This window comes from Balaenoptera physalus (genome assembly GCF_965194825.1).
Source record: "Balaenoptera physalus genome assembly, chromosome: 12".
NCBI lineage: Eukaryota > Metazoa > Chordata > Mammalia > Artiodactyla > Balaenopteridae > Balaenoptera > Balaenoptera physalus.
In genome coordinates, this window is record NC_138897.1 from 13490005 (window position 1) to 13517662 (window position 27658).

Below are 27658 nucleotides of genomic sequence, written 5' to 3' on the forward strand. Positions count from 1 at the left end.
TACAAAGGAAGTCTGAGTTTGCATTTTAGCAATTTCATCTTTCCTGGAATTCTCACTATTAAATAAGAAAAAGAAAATCCAAAACAGGCCAAGTCACCCACAAAAACCAAATGATGTGAAAAAAAGCCAGAATTTAATGGGCAGAAAGGTAGGTGCAAACATGTCACAGCCACACATGATTCCCTGGCAGGAACCCATTCACGGGAAGTGAGGTTGAACGTTATACTCGGTGGAATCATTCAGGCAAAAATATGTGGTGAGGAGGGAATGGTGTGTCAGACCTTCCATTTCCTGAGGTACAGGAGTAAAACAAGACAGACACAGTCTGCCCTAAAGGAGTGCACCTCAAGGAGAGGTGAATTAATATACTACTTGACAATGGTTTCAATAATCGTTAAGTGCAAGGGCACAGAGCACAATCTAAGGAGTCAGGGAAGGCTTCCCAGAGGACCTGATGTCCAAGCTCAAGGCTGAAACTCAAGTGGCAATCTGTGTTTCTGTCAGCCCCAAATCCTTTTCCACTCCTTTCTATAACAATCCTTCAAATGCATGTGATTCTGACGAGAGCGGCAGCGTAGGCTGACCCTATGGCTACAGCAGCAGGCATGTATTCCCAGCTCGAGCAATCAGAGCCCCCCAGTGCAGAACCCACAGATTGATCCAACAGGTACTGGCATGTGACCCAGGCTAGGCTAATCAAAGGCCTTCTCTGGGATATATATTCTAAAGCCAGGAGAGAGAGAGAACCTGCCACTTAGAGCTGCAGTTAAAATGACTGAACTAGATTTGTATGTATCAACCTGGATTGATTAAAAAAAAAAAGCAAGCTGCAGAATGTTACATACACTATAATGCCATGTATGAAAAACATTTTTAAGATAAACACACACAACGACTCCATATATTATGTACGAATAGTTATATGTGCAGTAAAGCTACACACTATGCATTGGGCATATGCCAAATCAATGACAGTGGCGGCCTCTAGATGAGCAGGGAGGGAAATGGAAACAGGAATGGGAGTGTAGGGGGTTTGGAATTTAGCTGTGATGCGATTTACTTATAATAAGAATGGAAGAAAAAGAAAAGAATGGAAGATATGGAGGAACTATGTCACTATGTTAACAACTGGGGAGGCCAAGACCGGTACGTGGAAATTGCAATATTACCCTTTGTGCTCTTCTGTGTGTGTGTGTTTAATTGGAAAAAAATAATGTAATCTCAATGAAAATTTCAGTAAAAAGGGGGGAAATGGATGACAGCAGTCTCATGGCTTTCCTCGCATCCTAGTGTTCTACTACGTGGTGCATCAGAGACGATTCTTCCCCCTGTAACTCAAGGATCCCCCTAACCCTTTGTAGTGGGCTGAATGGCGGCCCCCCAAAAGGTATGTTCACATACTAATCCCCAGGATCTGTGAATATTAGTTTACATGGCAAAAGAGTGAATATTATCTTACATGACGAAAGATGTGATTAAGGATCTTGAGAGGAGGTACTTATCCTGGATTATCTGGAAGGGCCCTAAATATAATTACATGCATCTTCATAAGACAGGCGGAGGGAATTTTGAGAGAGGAGAAAAGGCAATGTGACCACAGAGGAAGAGACTGATGTGGGCCACAAGCTGAAAAATGCTTAGAACCACCAGAAGTTGGAAGAGGCAAGGAAGAGGTTCTCCCCTAGAGCCTTCAGAAGGAGCACAGCCCTGCCAACACCTTGATTTTGAACTTGTGGCCTCCAGAACCGTGAGAGAACGGATTTCTGTTGTCTGAAGTCATCAAGGTTTTGGTAATTTTTAACAACAGCCATAGGAAACTAGTACACCCTTCTTAATTCTTTTCCATAGTACTTTTCATTTTCTTTCATTCAACATGTTTACTGAATACCAACTATATGCCTATTACTGATCTAGGTGAGCACTTAGTATGCTTCAGTAAACAATAAGAAGATCCCTGCCCTCATTAAACTTATCTCACAAATAAGTATATTATATGTTAAAAATTGGTAACTACTATGGAAAAAATAGAGCAAGGAAAAAGGGGTCAGGATTGTTGGGAAGGTTGTAGGTTGTAATTTATACAGGTTGGTCAGGACAGGCCTCACCTAAAAGGTGGCATTTAGACCTGAAGGACATGAGGAAGTTGGCTGAAAGGATTTATCTAGAAGAACACTCCAGGCAGAGGAAGTAGACAGTGTAAAGGCCCTAAAAAAGGAGTGTGTCTGGTCTGTTCTAAGAGCAACATGAAGACCAGTTAAGACAGGGGAGAGTGACCTGTGATGAGGTCAGAAAGCTAAGGGGGTTGCGGGCGGGGAGCAGATCTTGTACCGCCTCTTAGGTTATTGTAAAGACTCTGGCTTTTTGGGCTTCCCTGGTGGCGCAGTGGTTAAGAATCCGCCTGCCAATGCAGGGGACACGGGTTCCAGCCCTGGCCCGGGAAGATCCCACATGCCGCAGAGCAACTAATAAGCCCGTACGCCACAACTACTGAGCCTGCGCTCTAGAGCCCGTGAGCCACAACTACTGAGCCTGTGTGCCACAACTACTGAAGCCTGCGTGCCTAGAGCCTGCACTCCACAACAAGAGAAGCCACCGCAATGAGAAGCCCACACGCTGCAACACAGAGCAGCCCCTGCTCGCCGCAACTAGAGAAAGCTCGCGCTCAGCAACAAAGACCCAACGCAGCCAAAAATAAATAAAATAAATTTAAAAAAAAAAAAAAGATTCTGGTTTTTCATGTGAGCAAAATGGGCCGTCGTGGAAAGGTTCCAGAAGAGTCTCTGTCTCTGACTGTAAGTTCATAAAGAAGGGATTTGGGCCTATTTTGTTCACAATGTGCCCTGTGCTCAGCACTTAGTACGACCCTCAGGAAGTATTTGCTGGAAGAATGACAGGGGATTACTTTACAACCCTTCCTTTCCCACCAGTTTGCATCTGACCCATCTGGTGTATTCCTCCACGTGGGGACTACTCTGTAGAGGACACATTCCATTTCAGCTGAAGCATCATACTGAATACTCTCTTTGGACAGCTACAAGATAATGATTAAATGTCAAGTGGTATTTGATTTCTTTCCTCATTCTGGACCGCAAGCTGTTCCCGCTGGAAACAAGGGGGAGGAAAGCACAGTAACAAAGCTACAGCAAGCAAACGTGGTCTGTGGGAGTCGCAGCAGAGCGGGGAACAGGGACCGCGGGAACAGAAGTTAGACATGCCGTGATGGCAGTGGGGCAGTGAGCGGCCAAGGCGACCACAAGAGCTACTACCGCTAGCTGCACCTCTGCCCAGTGCCACGCCCTGCAACAAAGGGGAGATTTAAACGCTTTCCCCCAGATCAGCCTGGGCACCTAAGGACACCACCACAAAGAGGTTTTGCTGCACTCCCAAATGAAAAAACTACCAAAAGGGCTACCCAAAGAGGCTGTGACCCACCTAGACAGCACCTGTTAAAACTAAGATCCTCCTCAAGATAAGAAATTTAAAAAAAGAGAAAGCCACCTGTATACACCTCAGAGCAAGTAGCCTTTTATTAGTCTAGCTTTTTTTTTTTTTTTTTCCTAATAGTAATACAAAATAGCAGCTAACATTTAGGGGGCACTCTTCTTTAGATGTAATGTTAAGTTTAATCTTCACAATAACTCAGCATAGTAAGGACTTATCTCCATTTCAAAGATGAAGGTTAAAGGGTGTGCCCAAGGTCACACAGTGAAAGCAGCAGCAGAGTTTGAATGACAGCATATGCCATGGAGTCAGGGCCCCAACACAGTTCAAGTCCTACCCAAAGGGAGGCTCCTCTAATTGCCACGATCAAATCCTAACATAACCCTCAGCCCAGAGCAAAGACGATTTGATGTCATCCCTCACAGACCATCAATGAACCGCACATGAATGGATTCAAGTTTTAGAAGATCAGTTCAAGTAACCATGGCTTGGGAAATCAGTGCTAGTTTATATTAACAACAAAAAATTTTAAGGCTAATAATTTAGAGTTAGTAAATCAAATGGGATTTTTTCCTCCATAAACCTCTGTACTTTCGGAGATACATTAAAATGAACATGAATCCCAACCACTGGCTCACGTTGTCTTCTTTTCCAAATGACTTGTGAACACATATGAACCAAAAGCTCATTGGGCCCTCAAAATATTTCCCCCAAAGACCATTGCAGATTAACCATAAAAATGATAATGTGAACAACAAACTTTCCAGATTACCTACTGGGCTTCTACACAGTTCTAACATCCTACTCAGCTTGACACTTTCCTGAGTCGTTTCTTTACCAACCGTTAGCACACTTGTATCAAGTATCTCTGCTCTGAGTCTAGCTGGGTTGCATTTCTAAACGAATATATCTACCCTAGTCCTAACCTATCCCCTCCGTGCTTTCAAAATTATCATCTTCCCTTGCAACAGGACTGCACTCTGCATTACTCACATTATTCCTGATGTTCACTTAGTGGACAATCTTCTTTTATAAGCAACGGAAAGTTCAGAATAACATTCACGTGATTTTTTTGTCCCCACTATATTTTAGTGAAGTGGGATTTATCCTTATTATGTGCAAAGCATGCTCAAAATTGAACAAAATGATTCTGAAAGGCTTGGTCAAAGCAGCTGAAATAGCACAAATAATTCCGCTTGTGCAAAGTAAAATACTGCTGTAAACTGGCATTATGAGTCATTAATTGCTCTGGCCTAGCCTTTAGTGGTTTGGGAAACTATGCCCTGGTTACAGGGATAGTCTCTGGGGAGTTTACCAAACTTCTGTAAAAAATTCTTAACCTCAACTGACTTAGTTTTAATTCTCACCCCCCAAAGATGCTTTGGGAAGACATGAAGTAGGAGAATATAAATTTAGAATAGAGTTTATTCATCTTTCTTAGCTAAGCACTCTAATGACTTATTTTCAATTTCATCCTCATCAATAAAGTTTTATAATAATATCAAACAAAAAATTTCCAATTTTAATAAACTTTAAGCTGTCACTGCTCCAAAACATGCAATCATTTCTTTAAAAAAATTCTACAAATATAGGAAATGCCTTAACTTGACTCCAGACATTTTCACAATGACATCTCATTTCTTGATCCTGTACTAATTATCGTTTTATAAAATCTGTTTAACAGTAGATGCAGAAAACCTTCCTATAAAATTAATTACAATATATACATTAATAATGTCCTAATAGGGGCATATCAAACTGCCAATTTGGGACTTAGTAAATTCTACCTGGAATTCTGGTATTTTATCGTTTCTTTGCCTTAAATGAGTAAATGATATGAAAAATTTTTAAACCCAAGAAATAAAATACACAAATTTACACACCATTCCAAACCACCAGACGTAATCAAATCAATGAAGACAAACAAGAAGATGTGGAGAGGCTATCATTGACAGACAAAAATGAGAGATGGAACTCTCTGAGGGCAAATTATTCAGGGAAGGGAGGGGTCTATGATTTTAACATTAGGCTTACTAAAACTATAAGGTACCACTTAAAACATCGTTAAGGGACCAAAGAATAATAGAGCATGGAGAGAGCTGCAGGCTGGAAAAGGAAAGAAGGAAGGAAGGGAGGGGGGGAAGAGAGACAGAAAAAGAGAGAAAGAAAAGAGAAGCGTTAGATAGATGACTGATTGACAGATAAGCAAACAAATAAATAAAACACATGGCTCACTGTAAAAGCACCAGGCTATAACAATAAAGAAAAACAATATTGAGAAATTTAGACTGAGAGTTCCTCCTAGGCGTCCCGACTTCTCTTTGCAGGTGAGTAGAGGGGATGAGTGCACCTTTCAACATGTATCTACCATTTGTCTTTATGAAACAGACACTGGACTTGATATTGGAGACATGCACATTTCGCCTTCAAAAAATGGGTCCCTTGAAGGCACAGACATCTAACAAGTATAATTCCAAAATGCACATGCAATGGTACGGTAGGAACACATAGAGCACAGGACACAAACCCCAGAGCTTCCCAGGCCGTTCCGGCACTGACGGTCCCCTCACGCGCCAAGATGGGCAGGTATTCCCAGGCACCAGTGCAGAGACTGGCACCACACCATCAGGAGCAGGCAGAGCTGCAGGATGTGTCCCACGAGCTCGTGGTACAGCCTAAACTAGAAACGCACACCTGGCACCTCACCCTCTCTGAGTGTGAGAGGCTCGGAGAAGATGGTACCCGCAGCCTCCAGAATCACTAACCGTGTCCCTCTAACAGTCATCTTCCTTCCACACACACAAAGCCCACTGTGTTTCTCAGTAAGAAAAGAAAAATAGAGCTTGGCTTGGGTGGAGACCAAATCTGAACTCAGAGTTCCTTCCTCATTTCCTTATTGGCAAAATATGTGTAAACAAGCTCTTTAGAATATGACCACCTGAGAGTGTCTCTGAGCTCCATCACGGCAGCATTCCCCCAAAGCGAGCATCTCCTTGAAAAAAGGAGAAGGGAAAAGATTGCTAACCACAAAAAACTTACATTCTACCTTTCTATTAAAATAAGTAACATAAATGCACACTTAAATGATTCTCTCTTAGAAACAGGCTACTTGTTTTCCATTTAAAATACAAATGACACATACACCTCATTGGTTAAGTACCAGTCTAACATACAAGGTCTGGTATGTTTAACATAGAGAGTTCGCTGATATTTTTTCAATTATTCCAGTATTCCTTACTTTATAAAATAAATCAGACCAGTGAGTAGAAGAACTTAACTGCTCAGAGCAGTTGTAGATAATCCAATACTCTGGGTTACAAATATTGGGGTCTTCCAAGGTAAGTAAATATATCACGGAAACTAAACTCTTAAGATACTATGTATTTTTACATTGGTCTAAACACTCATCAGATTAAAATGATTTAACTTCAAAATATAAGACGATCAGATGTAGAGATCTGGTTAATCATATATGCTAAGTTCCTGATATAGCAATACTTGACCGGTTTTTGAAGTTAGACAACAGTAGTCCCCTCAACACTGAAACCAATTTAATTTGCTTTGGGTGACTCAGAAGGCATCTCAGATTTCCTAAATACGTCTTGGTCATTATTTAAGAAGATCAGTGATCCGCGGCCATGCTCAAGTGTCCTTAGCAGCACACCCCAGTCAATAGACTGCCTGGTAAATCACCTTTTATTCTAATACTGAGCTGCCTGGATTCTACTGACAACTGTGTATTTGAAGTACTTCTCTTTGACATTTTCAGTAAATCTCAGTTATTATTTGAATCTTGGTTTGTTTTGCCCCTTCAGGCCACTGTAAAACATTGGAAGTACAATTAAAGAAAAAGCAAGGAAGAGGAACTCCCTGCATAAAGCAGTGCTGGATACTTTACATCTCAGTTCCCTCATCTGCAAAATGGAGATGATAATATCTCCTCAAAGGTTATTTCCTTTTGTGGTAAAGCCCGACCTCACACAATGTTATGGGCACCGACCTCACAGGGATACTATAAAGCATCTAGAATAGCGCTTGGCACACAGAAAAAAGTTACCAAAATGTTAGTTATCACTATTTGTTGTCACTACTGCATCAATTCAGTCGGCTAAATGATTTTATTGTTAACAAAATATATCTATTAACAATTTGGGGGGAAAAACAGAGAGTCTTTTTATGTTTGTGTTGACCTCATGAATGAATAACTAACTCCCTTTGGACATAATGTCTAAAGCAAGGAAAACAACGGTCACATACTCTGTGCTCATCAGATAGTACCTGCAGGTATATCAAGAAACTGCAGAGCACCCAAAGGAAAAAGCTAGAGAAGGCATCTGGAAACCAAGTGATGACGAAATTGTTGGAATTACCAGAGATGTTTCTCCTGAAAGTAGATTGCTAAGAGGTGGGGGAGGGCACAGAAATCATAGAAACTTCAATAGTTAGAGGTTATCAAATAGGAGAGTGAGTACGATTACCTTTTGTTAAACCAGAGGGCAAAACTAGGGTCAGTGAGTCAAAGGTATAGGGGTAAAGACTTCAGCTCACTTCGAAGGAAGAGCTGTCTTGTCAGACACTATAGGTATCTGAAAGGCTGTAGACCTTTTTCCAGGAGGGAGGTAAGTCTGGGAGTCCACAAGGTCCTTCTCAAATCTTAAATTCTAATTCTCTCAACTAAGAGCCACTTGATGATGACTAGACTTTAAGGTTAACGAACACTTTTAAAGAAAATGCCAAGTAATTGTTAAGGCAACTGTTCCAGAAAACTACAAGTAATATTACCTTTTTGGCGACTACTTTACAAGGGCCCTTCCCAATCTTAAAATAACATGCTGTAACTTTAAAACACAGCTGTAGGGACTTCCCTGGTGGCACAGTGGTTAGGAGTCCACCCGCCAATGCAGGGAACATGGGTTCGAGCTCTGGTCCGGGAGGATCCCATATGCCGTGGAGCAGCTGAGCCCGTGTGCCACAACTACTGAGCCTGCACTCTACAGCCCCCGAGCCACAACTTCTGAGCCCATGCGCCACAACTACTGAGGCCCGCGTGCCTAGAGCCCGTGCTCCACAACAAGAGAAGCCACTGCAATGAGAAACCCGCACACCACAACGAACAGTAGTCCCGGATCGCCACAACTAAAAATAGCCCGTGCATAGCAACGAAGACCCAGTGCACCCAAAAGTCAATAAATAAATAAGTTTATTAAAACAAAACAAAAAACAAACAAAAAAACACAGCTGTATGTTCCTCCCTTAAAACCTAAAATGTATTTTACTAAAGATAACAACATACAGATAAAATACACGTGAGGAACACATTTCTTCCATTTGCTGAAGTCCTGACGCTAGAAGTGGAGCCTAGAAGAATGCCTAGCACAGAGAAACGGTGGAATAAATATTCTCTCATTCCCCCTTCACTACTTTCTGTCCCCCCCAACAACAGAGCTGTTGACAGAACAGGGGAGGGAGGGTGGGAAGACAGAAGAAGGGAAGATGGAGACACATGGGATGAGTTTAACATGTAAAGTACACAAGTCAGCACTGTTTCACAAAGCATGCTGCTTCTGTCAGGATACAGTAAGCAAACTAGGTATCTTTTTCATTTGTATAAAAGTGGATTGAAAAGCTCTGAAGAAAATAAATTTAAATAATTTTAAATGGAAATGACTTAGAATGAAGGAGAAACCCCTTCTTTAGGAATATATTCACTAGGATTTCAGAACCAATAGTTACTATAGAAAAAAAAAGAAGGGATTAGCAACGTGGAAATAAGATGAAGCATAATTATAATTGCAAAGAGACCATTTTAATATTTCCACTAAATCACAGTATTATGTACTAGAAAAACAAAATTTAATGTAATCCAAAATACTTTATCTTTAGTTTAAATTCAAAGTAGAATTTCTAAATTCCCTAATTTCATAAACTATTTATATCTATAATAAGGAAAGATTCCACAATATGAATTTTTATGTAACTATACTGGAAAGTTAATTATGATGTTTGGTAAAATAGTCAAATTTTCCCAAGAAAATAAAATGGAATGAGCAGGATACTATCCAGATGGGCAGTCCTTTTTTCTTTTTGAAGATTCTTTTTTTTAAATGGCTGTGTTGGGTCTTCATTGCTGTGCGCGGGCTTTCTCTAGTTGCAGCGAGTGGGACCTACTCTTCATTGCAGTGAACAGGCTTCTCATTGTGGTGGCTTCTCTTGTTGCGGAGCATGGGCTCTAGGCACACAGGCTTCAGTAGTTGCGGCGCATGGACTCAGTAGTTGTGGCTCGCAAGCTCTAGAGCACAGGCTCAGTAGTTATGGCGCACAGGCTTAGTTGCTCCGTGGCATGTAGGATCTTCCCAGACCAGGGCTCGAACCCGTGTCCCCTGCACTGGCAGGCGGATTCTTAACCACTGCGCCACCAGGGAAGTCCTGGGCAGTACTTTCTAACTTTAGCTTCCATTTTTTCCCTTTTCACGTTGCTCAGACATCTGTGATATGACTACACATTTACATTTTACACAGTTGTACTTTTGTAGATATTTTATCTCTCCTTGAAATGCTCTTTCCCCTTGTCTTTGTTGTGAACTCCTATTCATCCTTCAAACTCAGCTTGCTCATTACCTCCTTGAAGCTTCCTGTACCTAAATATTTCATACACTGAATTTCCAAACTTTTCTCATATCTTCACTACAGAATTGGTACAAGAGCAATTTTCTAGGGATTGGGGTGACATTTTATAAACTAAAATCCATGTCACTCAGACCCTCAATTCTACTTCAGATTCTGCCATAGACTTGCTAGACTGTCATGGTCAAACGGCCCTTGATTCTTTATCTAAAGAATGGGTATAAAATGTGAAGGGAGGGTTTCCAAAAAAAGCCCCTTTAAGCCCTGGACTCCTTAGCAGAACAGGATTGAGAGTACAGCTTCTTACCCTTATAACCCCAAGGTAACCAGTGACAGCAAAATCCCTAAAAGACAAGTGACTAACCATGCTGACAAAAAGCAGAATACTCCCTAAATTACACTTCAAATTAAGAGACAAAATATGTGTAAATATGTGCAAAAGATGACTAAGTGATCTTAAAGGGTTCCTTGCAACTACATCAAATGACACAAATTTATATGCTGGAAACAATCCTATTCCACCAGATTGATTTGACTCTATGATTAGTGAAGTATTCTTTGAGTAAAATCTGGACAATAAAACACTCTTTTTAAGCACATGAAAGCAAAAGTTCAACTGTGATTCACCAATATATCTTATGCTTATTTAAAGGGTGATGTTTACTCATCATTTCACGTGATCTTTAATTCAGCATGAGATGTTGCCCTGACTTGCCTACACTATGCGTATTAAGGGTGAACCAAAATATCACGGCAACCAAAACTTTAACGTGGTGACTTTTTTTCATTTAAAAAAAAAAAAAAAGATGGCCTAGAATTAAAATACTATGATTAATACTAAAAGAAAGATAGCCAGAGAGATAAGCACTGTGAAAGCCACCGTCGCTGGCAACTGCCAGCCTGTTAACCACTGATCAACAAGGAAAGAGATATGTGGACAAACTAAGTGGCCTTATGAGGCGTCAACTTATACCACTGGGCCATACAACATATACATATAACACAACTGGCCACAAGCTAAGAATTGGGGAAGCTGAGTAATAGGTATGAGCGTATTATCTCTACTTCTAAATATTTGACATTTTCCATAATGAAAAGTTAAAAACACATTCATGCATACTTTAATTAACTAATAATAAATAAATGTTTTTCACTTGGAAAAAAAACAACAAAAACAAATAACCCCACATTCATGCACAACACCAAATCAGTGATCTAAATCTCCTTTTAAGCTTCCTTGAAATCAAGAAACAGACTTTAATGTGGGACAATACAGTGTCCCAGAAATGACTAAGACTTTAAATTAAAAATAAGTACGACTTAGGCTATAGATTCACATGAGACTAACTTTGAAGAGAATCCACAGGATCAATCAACATGTCTAAAACCAATGTACTCCAAAAAGTGGGCCACAAAGAGGGACAGCCGGGGCAGCATTTCTGTAAAGTCACTCGTACACCTGACTGGAGCACTTCTGCAATTCCTGTTCTTCCCTCAACTACTACCCTCGCCCTCGCATCACTGCCCCACCAACCACTCTGAAGACACGCTGGACAGGTACCCATGTTGAGCTAGCAGAGTCCGTTCTACACAGCATAGAACAGGATGTTTGCTGAATTTTTAAAGCGTGCCGTGCATTAATATTTCAGGGATGACTTTAAAATCAACATTGTAATCCTCCCAAAGGAGCCATTTCTTCCACAGTAACTACTACTAACACCCGCCCCAAATTAAAAACTCTAAAGGGACAGCCTCGGGTGTTATTTTGGCAAGCAAAACTAAGGGCTAAGATTAAGTTTAAAAAATAATAAGTATATAAGAGCCTGTCTTGGTAGAACACGGCTAATTAATAACCTTTTATATATGTTCACAAAGTCAACTAAAAAAATTAGAACAAAGAATAACATTTTTCTTGTAGCTAAGATCCAGAAGCATAAACTGAAAATAAAGAATTTTTATTTTAAATTAATTATCTAATTCATTTTAATTCAAAAATCATTGGAATTTGCTTCTTTTTGTCTTCCCACCCTGGGGTGAGGATGGTCATTAAGAATCAGAAACTCAGATATTTCTTTCTGTTGTTGGTTTGTCTTTCTTTCAGACAATTATTAAAACGAATCCTCATTTAAACATCAGGATATGGACAATCCATTCTGTGAATGTTTTGTTCCTCAATAAGAAGAAAAGAAAAAGAAACTGTTTCCATAGTAACCCTGAGTGTGACTAAACTGTATACCTTCCTAAGACCTACATATAAGGAAGAACAGACAATGGAAAGGGGAAGCTAGAAGCAGAAGTGGCTTGTCTGTCAGCCAGTGCCACTCCACGCTTCCCATACACACATCATCCCAAAGGGACTGAGTTCTAATCCTCTTTCCAGCAGCCCCAACCTACCCTCCCAGGATGTGGGGTTAAAGGAAAAGACACTATCATAGGATTTTCCTCAACATACAAAGTTTAAAGAGTGTGGCCATATTTTATATGGGTTTCATACCCAAATAGGGAGTTCTCGCACTTATTCCTCCTATAATACCTAACCTCTTTAATCAGACCCTTATAACTCATTTCCCCTTTAATTCACTAAGTATAACAACTTCTAAAAATTTTTGAAATGTGTATCTGGTTTTAAGGGTTGAAGAAAAGGAAGACACTGTATCTAAAATCTGCATTTATTAAAATATTTGCCCTCTATCCCCTACCCCTGACTTTTCAGGAAGAAATCTTCTTTCTCCCCAATGTCTGCCATGCTTAATTACTTTACCCCAAAAGGCTGCTGTCCTGGTTAAGAGCAGCAGAAGGTTCCTTGTTCAGATAAACTAAGCATATGTGTGTCTTATGCTTAAAATAAACATAAAAACAGGTAATATTTTTAAAAAAATATATTGTTCAGCCAGTCAGTGATGATGGCAGGAATGACGGTCATAAAATTATTTATGTATTTATTTAGTCAGTCATACATACACACACACACTTACTATGTGCCAGTGTAAGCCCATGACATGCATATTTCATATAAGCACTAAGAGGTAAGTGCTATTATTATTTCCTTTATCAAATGAAAAGGCTTAATATTTAGAAACTTAGATACAGTCACACGGCCAGTAAATGTTAGAACCCAGGTCTCCTTAGCTGAGACTCAAACTCTTTACTCCTACACCATTTGGCCTCCCCAGACATTCAGAGCAGTTCTAAAGGGAGGGGAGGTTAAGGTTCTGATTCAAGTTCGTCCTAGTTAATATCAGTTAACTACCAGTTGAGTACTTGTTAATACTAGTAATCTAAGGTAATTAACTCAAAGTCCCCCCTCCCTCCTGGAAGTGTGAAATGTAAGCTGCAGTCTTGTGTATGTACATGTGTGTAGCTACATTACATTTCAGCACGTACCTATCAGATGGTTCCTAACAGCCATACAATAATGAGGGAAAAGGGAAACTCACACCAACATTCCTGTTCCTCATCCTGCCACCATCATGTGCTCCTGTGTCACAATTCTCCCCCCCACCCCTTCCTACTGAGAGGTCTGATGTCTGAACCAGTTCAAGGTTTGGATAATCGGAGTGAGAGCCTCATTACAGAGACACCACCCTATTAGACCATAGAAATGGCATATTAACCAACCAGCAACAGGGAAGAGTACTAACCAAGCTAACACTTGATACTTACAATCACCTGCCACAAGTTAGAAATCAACATTTTTCACACCTTATTTAAGAGATATTTAATAATCTTCCTCTTGCACTCCACCTCTCTGCTGTCTCCCTAGGAACAGAAGCTCTTTGAAGTGAAGAACTGTATTTTGCTAGAGTTTTAAAGGCGCAAATATGGAGTCTAATTCGTGCTGTGGTTTCTGACTGAGGCTACAATCTACACAGCAATTCAAAGAACCTAGAAGCCATTCTTTATGTTTCCCTTTTCCTCATGCTCTTTATGTAATTTATCAGTAAACCTGTCACTTGATCCCCAAAACACATCTGTTCACTTCTCTCCATTTCCACCTTCACCTGTTGCCTAGAATACACCACAAGAGCCTCTTGATGGTCAGGCCCCCCTGCTTCTATTCTTGCCCTCCACAATCCATTCTCTACACAACAGCCAATGTGATGTGAGATCATGGAATCTTCTGGAAGAAAACTCTTTAATGGCTTGCCATTATGCCAATGACAAAATCCAGACTTTTCATCCTCTTCTATAACAGAAGACCCTTGTCTTCTCTGACCTTCACCATCCCTCCTTCCAGTCTTAGGACTCTCTCACTCCCTTCTCCCACTACCTGCAAAGCTACCCCCACCAGATCTTTAAATAATCAGATATTTCGTTCATTGAAGTATCAGTTTAAATGTCCCCTCCTCAGAGTTATTCCTCTCCCATCATTCTCTGTCATATCACTTTGTATTATAGCATGATGATTAACTGATATTTTCTTTCTTCTCTGTTCACTTATTTATCATTTGTCTCTCCAGTATAAGCCCTACCCAGAGAGGGAAACTGGACTTGTTCTTTGCTGTATCCTAGTGCATAAAATACATACCTGACATACAGAAGGTGTTTAATAAATTCTTGCTGGCTTTAGAACAGTGATTTATCAATTGTGTGGATGTTTAATATACAAGACCATTAAATTCAATACCTATTAATCTTTCTGTTATTATTGTTTCAATCAAAGCAATCTGTCATTGATAAGCTTGATAATTTACATAAACTTTTATTTACATCCTTATCCATGTCTGTTTAAGAATTTATACCTCTGACTTGTTCGAAAAAGAATGTAAAGCAGCTATTACACTGCATTTGGTATAAAAGGTCAAAACATCTCCATATAGGACATTCTACAAAACACCTGACCACTACGTCCCCAAAACTGTCAAGGTCATGAAAAACAAAGAAAGACTGAAAAACTGTCAGAGATCAGGGGAGACAAAGGAGAAATGACAACCAAGTGCACTGTGGTGCCCTGGATTAGATCTTGGAACAGAAAAATAACATTAATGGAAAAACTAGTGAAATCCAAATAATTTCAGAGTAACGTACTAATGTTGGTTTCTTAGTTTTGACAAATGTATCATGGTAATATTAGATGTCTGGGAAACCAAGTGAGGAGTATACAGAAACTCTCTATACTGTCCTTGCAACTTTTCTGTAAATAGAAGATTACTCCTAAAAAAAAAGGTTTACTTAAAAAATCAACATCTCCATATAGACAGAAATTTAAACTGCAGTTTGACCATAGTTTGGCATTTTATTCTGAATAGAGTATAGGCCATTGACTTATTGCTTTGAACCCATACAACCACTTAATGTTAAAAGCACGATATTATATAATATTTGTCTCCTCACATTTGCAACAACAAGAGTAATTTTAAAACAACTAGACAGATATACTAGTTGCCTCTAATATCACATTAATTCTACATGCAAGTCTGAAGGAGAAGTGTCATCTTTCCCTTTTTCTCTAGTAGGGGTGCTGTCTTGTACGTTTAGAACCTCCATTTGCCTACTAGGTTGGCAGAATATTCAAAGTCCTATCAACCTAAACTCTGTCCATTGTTTCTTCCTAAAAGGAGAAACTAATGTTCCTAAGTATATTGTATCATCAGAGAACACAGTTTTCTCCCCCTGATAATTCAAATGAGCCCAGTATGTCAAAAAGACTTTCTAGACATTATTCTCTAATTTTCTCTTAACTGCTCTACAAAGTTATTCCTTATTCATTCACTTGACAAATAATTACATCATGCAGCAGTCTGAATCACACTGAACTTGAATAACAAATTGGATTATAAATTCAAAAATATGAAAGCAAATTCCACTGTAATGTTTCTGAACCCTAGGGAGGTTTCATCATTTCATAAACACACCCAAAACCAAGGCACAAAGTACTGCCATCTAACCCACTGTACATAATTCTACAAATGTGATATAAAAACGTTCTCACACACAGCACCTGAAATACCAGCATTTCTTTATCTTATTTATCAGTTTATTGTGGGTTCCAGTACACACACACACACACACATACACACACACAGAGGTATTTTGTTTCATGGGTCATGGTAATCTTATTTAAACAGAGGACTATAAAATGGGAAAAATAATTAAGACGAAAAAAGAAATCAAACCATTCAAAAGGCAGAAATTGAAAAGGTGAAAGGGAGATGGTACAAGATTAGACTGCTTATAAGAAAAAATGGTCAGAGGAAAAGGGGAAATTTGTAACAATTCTCTGGGTATTTTGTGGTTTTGTAGTTGTCCTACCCTGGGCCAGTCCCTTAAATATTCTCAACCTCATGTTCCTTCACTACAACATTAAGATAATAATGACAGTCTACCCACTGAATTCTTTTTTAAGTATAAACAAAATGGGCAAATAAAACACAATTTTTAAAAAGCTACTTTTCACCAAAATGAGCTTTTAAAAAGACTGAAAATTGCTAACTACTGGCAATATCTGAAAAAAAAAAAAAAAAGAGTGTATAACTATATTTTGTAAAGCAGAAGCAACTCTTTAGCCAACCAGAAGCTGAACAAAATTCTTGGTTAAATGCTTACCTTGGAGACTTGTCGAAGCCACCTTAAATACTCTGTGAACGTATCAAAACAAATGTAGTAAGTCTGGCTTTGGGGTCCCGAGGAGCTAAATGCTAAACAGTGCTGGTGTTTTTTCACTTCTTCTACCTATAAAAACAAAGAGTGACAAAAACATGTCAGAAAGCAGGATATTTACCGAGCTCATTAACTGTCCCTTAGACCAGTGAGCCTGCACAGCTTTGCATCTATCTCTTTATGTGTGCCTCTTACTACTTAAAAGCGTGTAAGCTCCTAAGTCTGACCAACCAATCTGAATTACAAGGAAACCAAAAGGGGGACTATTACCTTCAAGAGATTTCCCCACAATAGTGAAATTCTCTTCTTCCTGTTTAAAATTGTAACAGACTCCCTTTTTTATCCTTCTATACCCTCACAATAGGGTGCTGAGGTTCTTACTTCCTCTTAAAGAGGACTTTTACTGAAGATTTTACTTAAGAATTTTTACTGCAGGTGAATTTTTACTTAGGGGACTTTTGTATTACTCTGAATTACAACCTTTTATTAAAAGAGGTCTTCAAGCATGTTAAATAAGTTTTTTTCTTTTAGCTTATTGTGAAATTGAGATTAACCTGAAATAAAAATCCTACCATAAGAAATTTCAAGTCCCAATAATGCAGCGATATTGTCAAATCAAATTTCCACTCCCAGTAAATTCTTCATAAGGAGAAAAAGTCCAAACGATAAAGTAACATGATATTACACAAACTCTTACGTTTTACTTACAGAATGAATGTTTCCTATATTTCATTTACAAAACTGACCACAAACCAAGTCACAGTGAAAGTGTAAAAAACTTCAGAAAGATCACACAGACTACATTCTGGGACCAAAATAAAATCAAGTTAAAAATCAATAATAAATCAATTAAAAATCTACATTTAGAAAGTTAATACACTTCTAAACAACTCACAGGTTAAAAAAAAGAATTTGTAATCAAAACATAGAAATTCTTAGCACTAAACCATTAAAAATACTATGTACTGAAATTTATGGAATGTAACAAAAGCAGGTACACAGAGGGAAATTTATAATTTTAAATACTCATATTAGAAAAGAAGGCAGAAAATTAATTTAATTGGCATGTATCTCAAGAACCTAGGGAAAAAATAGCAAAAACAAAAACGAAGTGAACTCAAAGCAGAATGAAGGTGATAATAAAAAGCAGAAGTTAACGAAATGAAAACCGGGACTTCCCTGGTGGCGCAGTGGTTAAGAATCTGCCTGCCAATGCAGGGGACACGGGTTCGAGCCCTGGTCTGGGAAGATCCTACATGCCACGGAGCAACTAAGCCCGTGCACCACGACTACTGAGCCTGCACTCTAGAGCCGGCTAGCCACAACTACTGAGCCCACACACCCTAGAGCCTGTGCTCCGCAACAAGAGAAGCCACCGCAATGAGAAGCCCACGCACCACAACGAAGAGTAACCCCCACCTGCCACAACTAGAGAAAGCCCATGCGCAGCAACGAAGACCCAATGCAGCCAAAAAATTAAAAAAGAAAAAAGAAATTAAAAAAAAAGAAAGAAATGAAAACCAAATATACAATAGAGAACATTAACAAAGCAAAACAGCAATTCTTTGAAAAGGCTAACAAAATTGAATATCAATTGATATTGATCAATGATATCAACTGAAGACATAAATGTTAATAATGAAAAGGGAGACACAACAGATTAAGCAGGGATTAAAAAGAGATTATTATAAATAATTTTGTGGCAAATTTTTAGAAAAATTTATTTTACCAACACTAAATCAAGGGAAAAAAAACAGGCCTAAATAGTCTTATTACCATTTAAGAAAATGAATATTTTTTTAATTACCAAGAAAATATCAGGCTCACATGGTTTCGGAGGTGAGTTTTATCAAAGTTCCAAGAAATAGATCATTGCAAACTTGTGCAAACTCATCCACCAAACGAGAAAAGAAGAAAAAGATCCCAGCCTATTCTATGAGGCCAGTATAACCAAAAACAGATCAGAACAGTAAGAGAAAGGAAAATTACAGGCCAACCTTAGTCATGAACACTTATCTTGAACAAAATGTTGCATCAGAATCCAGCAATACAGAAAAAAATATATCAAGAACAAAAGTTGGATTTACCTCAGGAAAGGAAAGATGGTTTAATGTTATTGGAACTATAAAGTCATTAATCACATTAACAGATTAAAGAAGAAAACCATATGATCACCACCACAGTTGCAGTAAAAGCATTTGATGATGTTCTTCACCCATTCATCATTCATGATAAAAACTCTAAGCAAACTAAGAACACAAAGAACTCACTTAAGCCAACAAAGGATATTTATGTAAGGCAAACTTCAATGTTAATGATGAGATATCACTCTCTTACCTTACTTTTTCTGTTCAATACTGTACTAGAGTCCTGGCCATTGCAATAAGACAAAGAAATGTATTGAGGAAGAAAGAAAATTGCCATTATTTGAATATGAGATGATTAGCTACATAGCAAACTCCAAAGAATCTAGACACATTAGAATAAATAAGAAAATTTAGCAAGGTGGCTCGATATAAGACTAACACTAAAAAAATCAACCACGTTTCTATACACCAAAGAGAAAATATAATTTTATAAAAATGCTATTTAAACTAATCCATATCGACAGAAATCAGGCAGTGTTTTTTGGGAATGGGTAGGAGTGAGCAGAAAAGTAGGGACAGAAGGGTACAAAGGAGCACAAGGGGACTATCTGTCAAATTGTGCTCATGGAAGTATAATACAGTTACCAAATTGTTATCAAAATGTGCAGTATGTTGTATATCAATTATACCTCAATAAAGTTTGGCAAAGATGTAGAGAAATGTACACTGATATGAGCATGATATGGTGCAACAACCTTGGAAAACAATTGGACATCATCTTGTAAAAGTAAATGTGCACATATGTCCTATAGCCCAGTGACTGCACTCTTAAGAGCAATATTTCTCAAGGAGGTCATTATAGGAATTTTGGATTGAAGAGTTCCTTGTGTACATTATGCAGGACTGTCTAATATTTTTGCATGACATTTTACTCTCTGAACCCCTGCCCTGTAGATGCCAATAGTGTCCCCTTGCAGCAAAAGATACTAGTATTAACCAAACACACTATCTACTTTTCCCAGAACCTTTGTAATTAAGATGGAGTCATGTGACTAGTTCTGGCCAATGAGCCATGAGCAGAAGTGGCATGTGTCACTTCTACAACCAGATACACAAGAGCCAGCTAATGACCCTGCAGTTACCTCTTCTCCTGCCTAAGCAGCAAAGGAAGCCACGTGTTACAAATATTATAAGAGAGAAGAACCCCCAACAGGCTGGGTTCGTACGTAATTCCTTGAAAAAAGAAATCTCCACCCACCCACACTGGACAAATGGTGTGAGTGAGAAATAACTGTTATGATAAGTCACTGAGATCTGGGAGTTTTGTTACCACAGCATAACTTAGCTTACATCAACTGACTACCCAATCATTTGACAATCAAAACGCTTGCACATAGTACCAAATGTCCCCTTCAGGCACAGCGACAAGAGTTGAGAACTGCTGCTCTAGAAAAACTACTTGTAAACCAGGAGGCATATCAAAATAAGACTATCTCAAGAGCACTATTTATAACAGAAAACTAGAAGCAACCCAAATGTCCATCAATGAGAAAATTACTTAAGAAATTTTAGAAATTTGGAACATTTACAGAGTGCAACATTATACAGAAATGAAAACCATATATAGCAAGTAATATGGAATCTTATTATGAAACATAATATTGAGTGAAAAAATTCAATCACAGAAAACTACAAACAGGATGATACCATTTTTTATTAAGATCAAAACAAGCAAAACATAGTTATATGATAAAATTTATTTCAAAAAAGTAAGCAAACGATGAATACATATTCTAGGACAGTGGATTCCTCTGGGGTAGGAGGAGGCAATGGGACAGATGCAAAGAGAACTCAGGTAGAGACACTGGTATTGATGCTGCTGTACTTCCCAAACTGAGTAGTAAGTTAACAGTTACTCAGCTTATTATGCCTCATAGCTTAACAAATACTCCATAAAGTATTAATGTAAATAAGTTATCTAAAAATTTATGTTCAATTTTAAAGAAGAAATTAAATATAATAATTGTACATGAATAAAAACTTATTAAACAAATGTTTTTCAACAATTAAACTTTAAGAGCTTTATTTAACTTCATATTTGAATTCTACATTTGAAAACGTAAACTAATGATCATGCTCAAGTAGTGTGTCAAAATTGATTATCACAGCAATTATAGCAAAATTGATTATCACACCTCATTTCTAGCTCTTCTATATAAATTAGAAAACAAAAACAAAAAAACCCCTTCCATTTACTCTCAGATTTTCCTTTAACAACAGACCAGAATGAGAAAAGGAAAGACAAACATTAATGAAAACTTACATTGCAAAGAATGAATTATTTTTTCCTAACTTGGTTAATATAATTTTTCAACATACTCAATTATTTTTAAAGGTGTAGCACAAAACAGGTTTTACAAGCTTTGTCTGTGAGAAAAAGAAGCTGTTAACTTTCTATTCACTCAATGGTAGAAGTACATCCAGTAATAGGCCTGGGAAACAGAACAAGTCTCTAGCTCTGAATAAAAATGCTAATTATAACTGGATCTTCTCTCACTTTACCTGAACATTCCACTACTTCCCTGCCTCTGCTTCTCTGAGCACAATAATCTTTCTGACCATCTCCTTTATATGTCAAGAGATTTTTCACCCTTCAAGTTCTATCATAACTGCTACCTCCTTCATCACAAAATCCCGATTCCCCCGACAAAATGTAATCTCTTCCACTTATCTTCCACACTATTTTTTTGCACCTCTCGTAGAGCAGATATTGTTGTGTCCATCCTTCATTTCCAGATAGTAATTATAAGCTATTCAAAGGCAGAGATGGTGACTTACCCATCTTGGTATTTCTGGGACGCCAAGCAAAGTTGCTTCCCCACAGAGGATATTTAATAAATAGTTATATTAAATTTGCCCATGCAAATGACTAACACCATAAAGAAAGAAACAGATTGTTGCCCTATAGGGGCATCAAACATTAAATATGCATTTTTAATGATGAGTTATGGAAGTAATAATGATGACTAATTTTTCAGATCCATCCAAAGGACAAGATCTTCAGTAATAAACTATCACTAATTCTTCAATGCTCAGACAGAAATTAAGAAGCCATGGTTTCAAAATGGGTGAATGAAATAGACCTAAACACACCTCACAGACTAGCCAAATCTATTTTTTTTAAACGATCAAGTAACGATCAAGAAAAATTTTTAATATGCCCCCGATTTCCAAAAACCCATTTCTTCATCCAAATTTACCTTTCCCTTTATTAACAGATTATCATATCATTTAAAAATCAGGAAATACTGACATATAATTATGGTAATGATACCCCTACCAATGCTTGGAGTTTATAAATAAATCTGGCAAAGAAACGAATGTAATATCTTCCTAAGCAATCCTGTTCTTTCTGTTGATATTTTATAAATGATAGGAATAAAATAGTTAACATGCCCAAAGAAAAGCAGCCAGTATGTTGGAAATATCTATCAGCTGTATCACAGGTTTTCTCTGAAATGAGTAGCATTTCAGGTTCAAAAATCATGACTAGCTATATTGATAAACTAAAAGTACTAACCCCACTGGTCACTAAACACAAATAAACAGAGAGGTAAGGCAAAGCGGGATCACAGATTCCTGCTAGAGAGTCTAACCTTTGATAAGCACGCCTGAATGATCCTAAGGTCATGGACTTGGGGATCACTGTACTATACTATAAAATACATGCTCACAAAATCAAAAGACATCTTCTCATAAATAATAATTTATCACCTACAGTCTGAAATATAACAGTGAAATTCTAGTTGCTCTATTTTCAGTCACATAGTTAAGGCGCATGTACTAAGAAGTGAACATAACCAGGACTTCACATGAGCCAATGGCATTGTTATTTTCCAAAACTCCACCAACCAAAAATGTCCACTGGTGGAGGCACAACAGGAATGATGAGTCAAAAACCATCTACCCCTAGGACTTTCCTGGTGGTCCAGTGGGTAAGACTCCACACTCCCAATGCAGGGGGCCTGGGTTCAATCCCTGGTCAGGGAATTAGATACAGCATGCATGCCACAACTAACAGCCCCCATGCCGCAACTAAAAGATCCCATGTGCCGCAATGAAGATCCTGCGTGCTACAATTAAGACCCAGCACAGCCAAAATAAATAAATACATAAATAGATTTTTTTTTACTTGTAATTCTTTAAAAAAAAACCCCATCTACCCCTTATTACAGAAATGACTCAAAGTAAGCTTCTTAATGACACTGGGAAATCTGTTAGTATTTGGTTTGTTTTAAACTTACTTTCCCACCAATTAGTGGCAGAACATGCATCTTTCCGGTCAAGCTGTCTTTCACAGATGATACTATTAGGCAGGTCCCACACAGGATAACTTGGCGTCTGGTCCATCGGTTCACTGGCAACTGCATTTTGCCTTTACGGACATTATACATTCCTGAGAGCTGAATCCGTTCCGAGCTACCAGTGCTGTGAGGTTTTCCTGCAACAAACACAAGCAAACATTTTAGTCTTAAAGAAATGGGCTTTTTTGCTACTCATCAGATAAATTTACCAGATAAATTACTTGGACAACAGAGAATAATTATAGGGAAACAATCTAATTTATAATTGAGAGAATCTGAAACCTGCAGTAATGCAATCATGATAAGAACTACCACATCTGCTCCACATGTACCTTTTAATATAGGTGAAGAGTTTTTTCCTTAAAACCCTAGGAAAAAAGCTATCTTAACTCCTCTGTTATAGCCTAAGTTTTTTCTGCTATACCCTTCACAACTTAATTTTACATTTAAAACAGAAATGGCTTCAAGATTTTCATGAATACGAGTTAATTTAAGTACACTAAGAAGAAAATATTATAGACTGATATAGAAAGATAACATTCAAGATCTAGCATTTAATGAAACTAATCAGTTTTAATGGAATTAGCCACTCATATTCTTCCTCCTACAGATATTTAATGTACATTTACTATTAAGGAGACAATTAAAAATGAATGACTTGGGCTTCCCTGGTGGCACAGTGGTTAAGAATCCGCCTGCCAATACAGGGGACACAGGTTCGAGCCCTGGTCCAGGAAGATCCCACACGCCACGGGCAACTAAGCCCGTGTGCCACAGCTACTGAGCCTGCACTCTAGAGCCTGCGAGCCACAACTACTGAAGCCCGCACGCCTAGAGCCCGTGCTCCTCAACAAGAGAAGCCACCCCAATGAGAAGCCCACGCACCGCAATGAAGAGTAGCCTCTGCTCACCACAACTAGAGAAAGCCCATGCACAGCAACGAAGACCCAACACAGCCAAAAATAAATAAATAAAATAAATAAATTTATTTTTTTAAAAAATGACTTCTCTAGTAAGAAAATACTCCTCTATAAACATAAGCTAAGTCCTCAAAGATAAACTTAGTGCCAATCCAGGAAGGATTGTGTGCTGTAGTGCTTGTGAGTCACGGAGGGAACAAAGAGACAGAGAAAGATGCACTAAGACTCAGAGACAAAGAGAGAGCTGAGAAAGCTCTGAAGAGTCTTCATTTCCCAGATGGAAGTGAATTTGGAAGAATGACATTCAGACAAGCCCCATCAATTGAATGGGAGAACTACTGTGACTAATAAGTGATGGAGTTGTATAAACAAGAAGAAAAATATTTCCCAGTTCTAGACACTGAATATTTATCAAAGAGTACTGAAGCCCATGCTCACAAATAAATTAATGAGGGGCACATGTCCCCGAATAGTTCCCAAGTCAGAAGTGTTATATTTATTTGAAAGTTTGCCTAGTTGCCTAGCAGAAGAAACAGATTCAAGAAAAATTATATTCTTATGAATGTTAAAAACTAACATAAATGCCAAGTAGTTTTGGTAGACGTCTAATAGCTACTGGAGAAGGAAACAGGAAGAACAGCAGCACCAAAAATAGATCTCAAGAAGATCCAAAAACTGTTTGAACCCTCCCAATACACACCTTTGGGCAGAGATGTTTGCAAATAACAAAACCAGCAGGTTTGAATTTCACTTCCTCTTTCTCCCAGTATATCAAAATGTTTTATGAAATAAATACTGTACACTGCATAAGTTTGCTGGGGCTAGGCTAGAATGAAGTCTAAAAGTGGTCCACCTTCTTGAACCTGGGCCCAGCAAACAACTACACAGCTGGCATCCTCAGTGGAGAGCTCCACTGAGTTGTTTGTCTACCAAACGCTAACACTCCCACAAAGGGATAGGAAGCCCAGGAGACTTTAAAACAGATATGGCTTGCCAAAGGCTGCCAGTGATGGATCAGACCACAGTCATTCACTTGTCCCATTCTGCACAAGTTCATTTACACCCACAGAGAGAGATGCCCAGGCTCCCAGTCTAAGAGCTCCTCTCTACATTACAGTCTCTCTTCCTGTAGAGAAGAAGTGGGACAGGAGATTCAGAAAACTGAAAGGTATGTGCAAGGCTAAAAATAATGGACAACACGATTTACAAAATCCAATTTCCATGACTGTAATACACTAACATTCTCTAACAAGGCATCTGATCTAAATACTTACATACACACACACACACACACACACACACACTAATGAATGCAAAGAAGCAGGCATTTTATTCAGCCACATCAGAGAGTGGCTTCAAGGACACTTGTTAACCTGTCACATTTATAGAGATCTGTGATTTAATTAGAGACTGAAGAAAAAGACAACAGAGGTATATAAGGAACAGTCCTTCAATTCTCCAACTCCACAAAAATCCTAGAGAAAGCCCCAGAGCAAATTGCCAGATGGAGGACTAAGGCTAGAAGGGATACATACGAGAAAAGTATGGAGACATCAACAGATACTGGCTTTTTATTCCCTCTTTAGAAAAATTCCCAAGGGCCCTGAGCAGTCCTGGAACCTAATGGTAAGATTAGTCTGTCCCTGCCCTAAACATCCCAGTCTGAATCAAATCCCTCTTATCTTGCTCTGGGTGAATTTAAATATCCTTGTTGTCAGCTCCCTCCCTAGGTGTTCCCAGCTCAGGCACACCCTCAGGACCAGGCTGCGTACCCGCTGGGCTCTGGGGAATATGGAGATGAATAAGTAACATACAGCTGGGCAGTCACCCCCGTGCACACCCCTTTGTGTCAGACTTCCTTATTCTATGACGTAAGGAATTATTTTAGCTCTCGCTGCCAATTTCGAAACTTCTCATTTCAGAGGAATTCAAATTGTCTATGCTCTAAGAAATACTGACATCACACAAGGAACCAATGCCCACCAAATTAAAGTTGGATCCATTGTTGTAACTTTTCCTTTAGAAATATCCTACAGGTTTAAGGCATTTCTTATACGACCTGGGATGAAAGATGGACAGCAAAAGCAAGTATTTCAAGCTGAGAGAGAAACCTGAACACAACAGAGGATGATTTAAAACGTGCTTTCCCTCTCTTACTCACTTGGCACATGGCAATTTGATAAGACTTGACACATATGCACCTATAAATGAGCAGGAAAATGAGCACATTGATCATCGCTAACAGTTCCTCGTGCCCACTGAGATCCCTCCCTCTCCCACCCCCACCCCCCACCTAGGGCCTCCCATGCTCAGGCGACTGCTCATCTGCTTTTTTGTCACTTTTTGTCCGTGTGCCAAGAGTTCATTCCTTTTTATTGCTGAGTAGTATTCCACTGCATGAATATATCACATTTTGTTTAACCATTCATCTGCTGATAGACATTTGGACTGTTTCCACGTTTTTTGCTTATCTTGACTGAAAACATTGGGATAAACATTCTTGTGTGGATATATCCTTTTATTTATCTTGGGTAAACACGTGGGACTGTTATGGCTGGGCTGTACTATTTTACATGTTCATCTCTAAGGCAGGAGAGTTCCGGTTGCTCTACCTCCTTGTCAACACTTTTAACTGTTCTAGTATACATGTAATGGTACCTCATGATAGATTAAATTTGCATCCTCCTAATGATGCTGATCATCTTCTCAAGAGCTTATCTGCAATTCACATACCTTCTTTGCTGAGATGACTAATTCAAATCTTGTATCCAATTTTAATTGAATTGAGTTCCTCACATATTCTGAATACAAGTCCTTTGTCAAATGTGTAATTTGCAAATATTTTCTCCCAGTCTGGCTTGCTTTTTCATTTTCTTGACAGTACTTTGGGAAAGCAAAAGTTTCGATTTTAATGAAGTCCAAATATTTATCTTTTACAATTAGTGTTTTTTCTGTTGTATTTAAGAAGTCTCTGACAAACTCAAGGTCACTATAATTTTCTCCTATGTTTTCTGCTGTAAGTTTCATAGGTTTTAATTCTTTTTGTTTCCCCAAATTTATTTATTTATTTATTTATTTATGGCTGTGTTGGGTCTTCATTTCTGTGCAAGGGCTTTCTCTAGTTGTGGCGAGCGGGGGCCACTCTTCATCGTGGTGCGCGGGCCTCTCACTGTCGCGGCCTCTTGTTGCGGAGCACAGGCTCCAGACGCAGAGGCTCAGCTGTTGTGGCTCACGGGCCCAGTTGCTCCGCGGCATGTGAGATCTTCCCGGACCAGGGCTCGAACCCGTGTCCCCTGCATCGGCAGGCAGACTCTCAACCACTGCGCCACCAGGGAAGCCCCATAGGTTTAATTCTTACATTCAAGCCTATGATTAATTTCAAGTTAATTTTTGTACACAGCAAGAAATAAGTAGAGGTTCAGAAAGTTTTTGTTTTTGTTTTTTGACAAGTGGCTATCTAAGTTATTCCAGCACTTTTTGTTAAAAAGATTATCCATTGGGACTTCCCTGGTGGTGCAGTTGTGAAGAATCTACCTGCCAATGCAGGGGACATGGGTTCGAGCCCTGGTCCGGGAAGATCCCACATGCCGCAGAGCAACTAAGCCCGTGAGCCACAACTACT

General features: G+C 38.8%; 1 protein-coding gene across 1 annotated transcript in view; it reads right to left on the minus strand.

The window, feature by feature from the left end:
- The window catches only part of PHLPP1 (PH domain and leucine rich repeat protein phosphatase 1), a 214813-nt gene that overhangs the window by 82227 nt on the left and 104928 nt on the right, over positions 1–27658 (minus strand). The window contains exons 2-3 of the mRNA XM_082416908.1: positions 23057–23253; positions 16612–16737 (exon numbers count right to left, since the gene is read on the minus strand). Coding sequence (XP_082273034.1) covers positions 16612–16737; positions 23057–23253 — 323 coding nt within the window. The remainder of the gene's footprint in view (positions 1–16611; positions 16738–23056; positions 23254–27658) is intronic.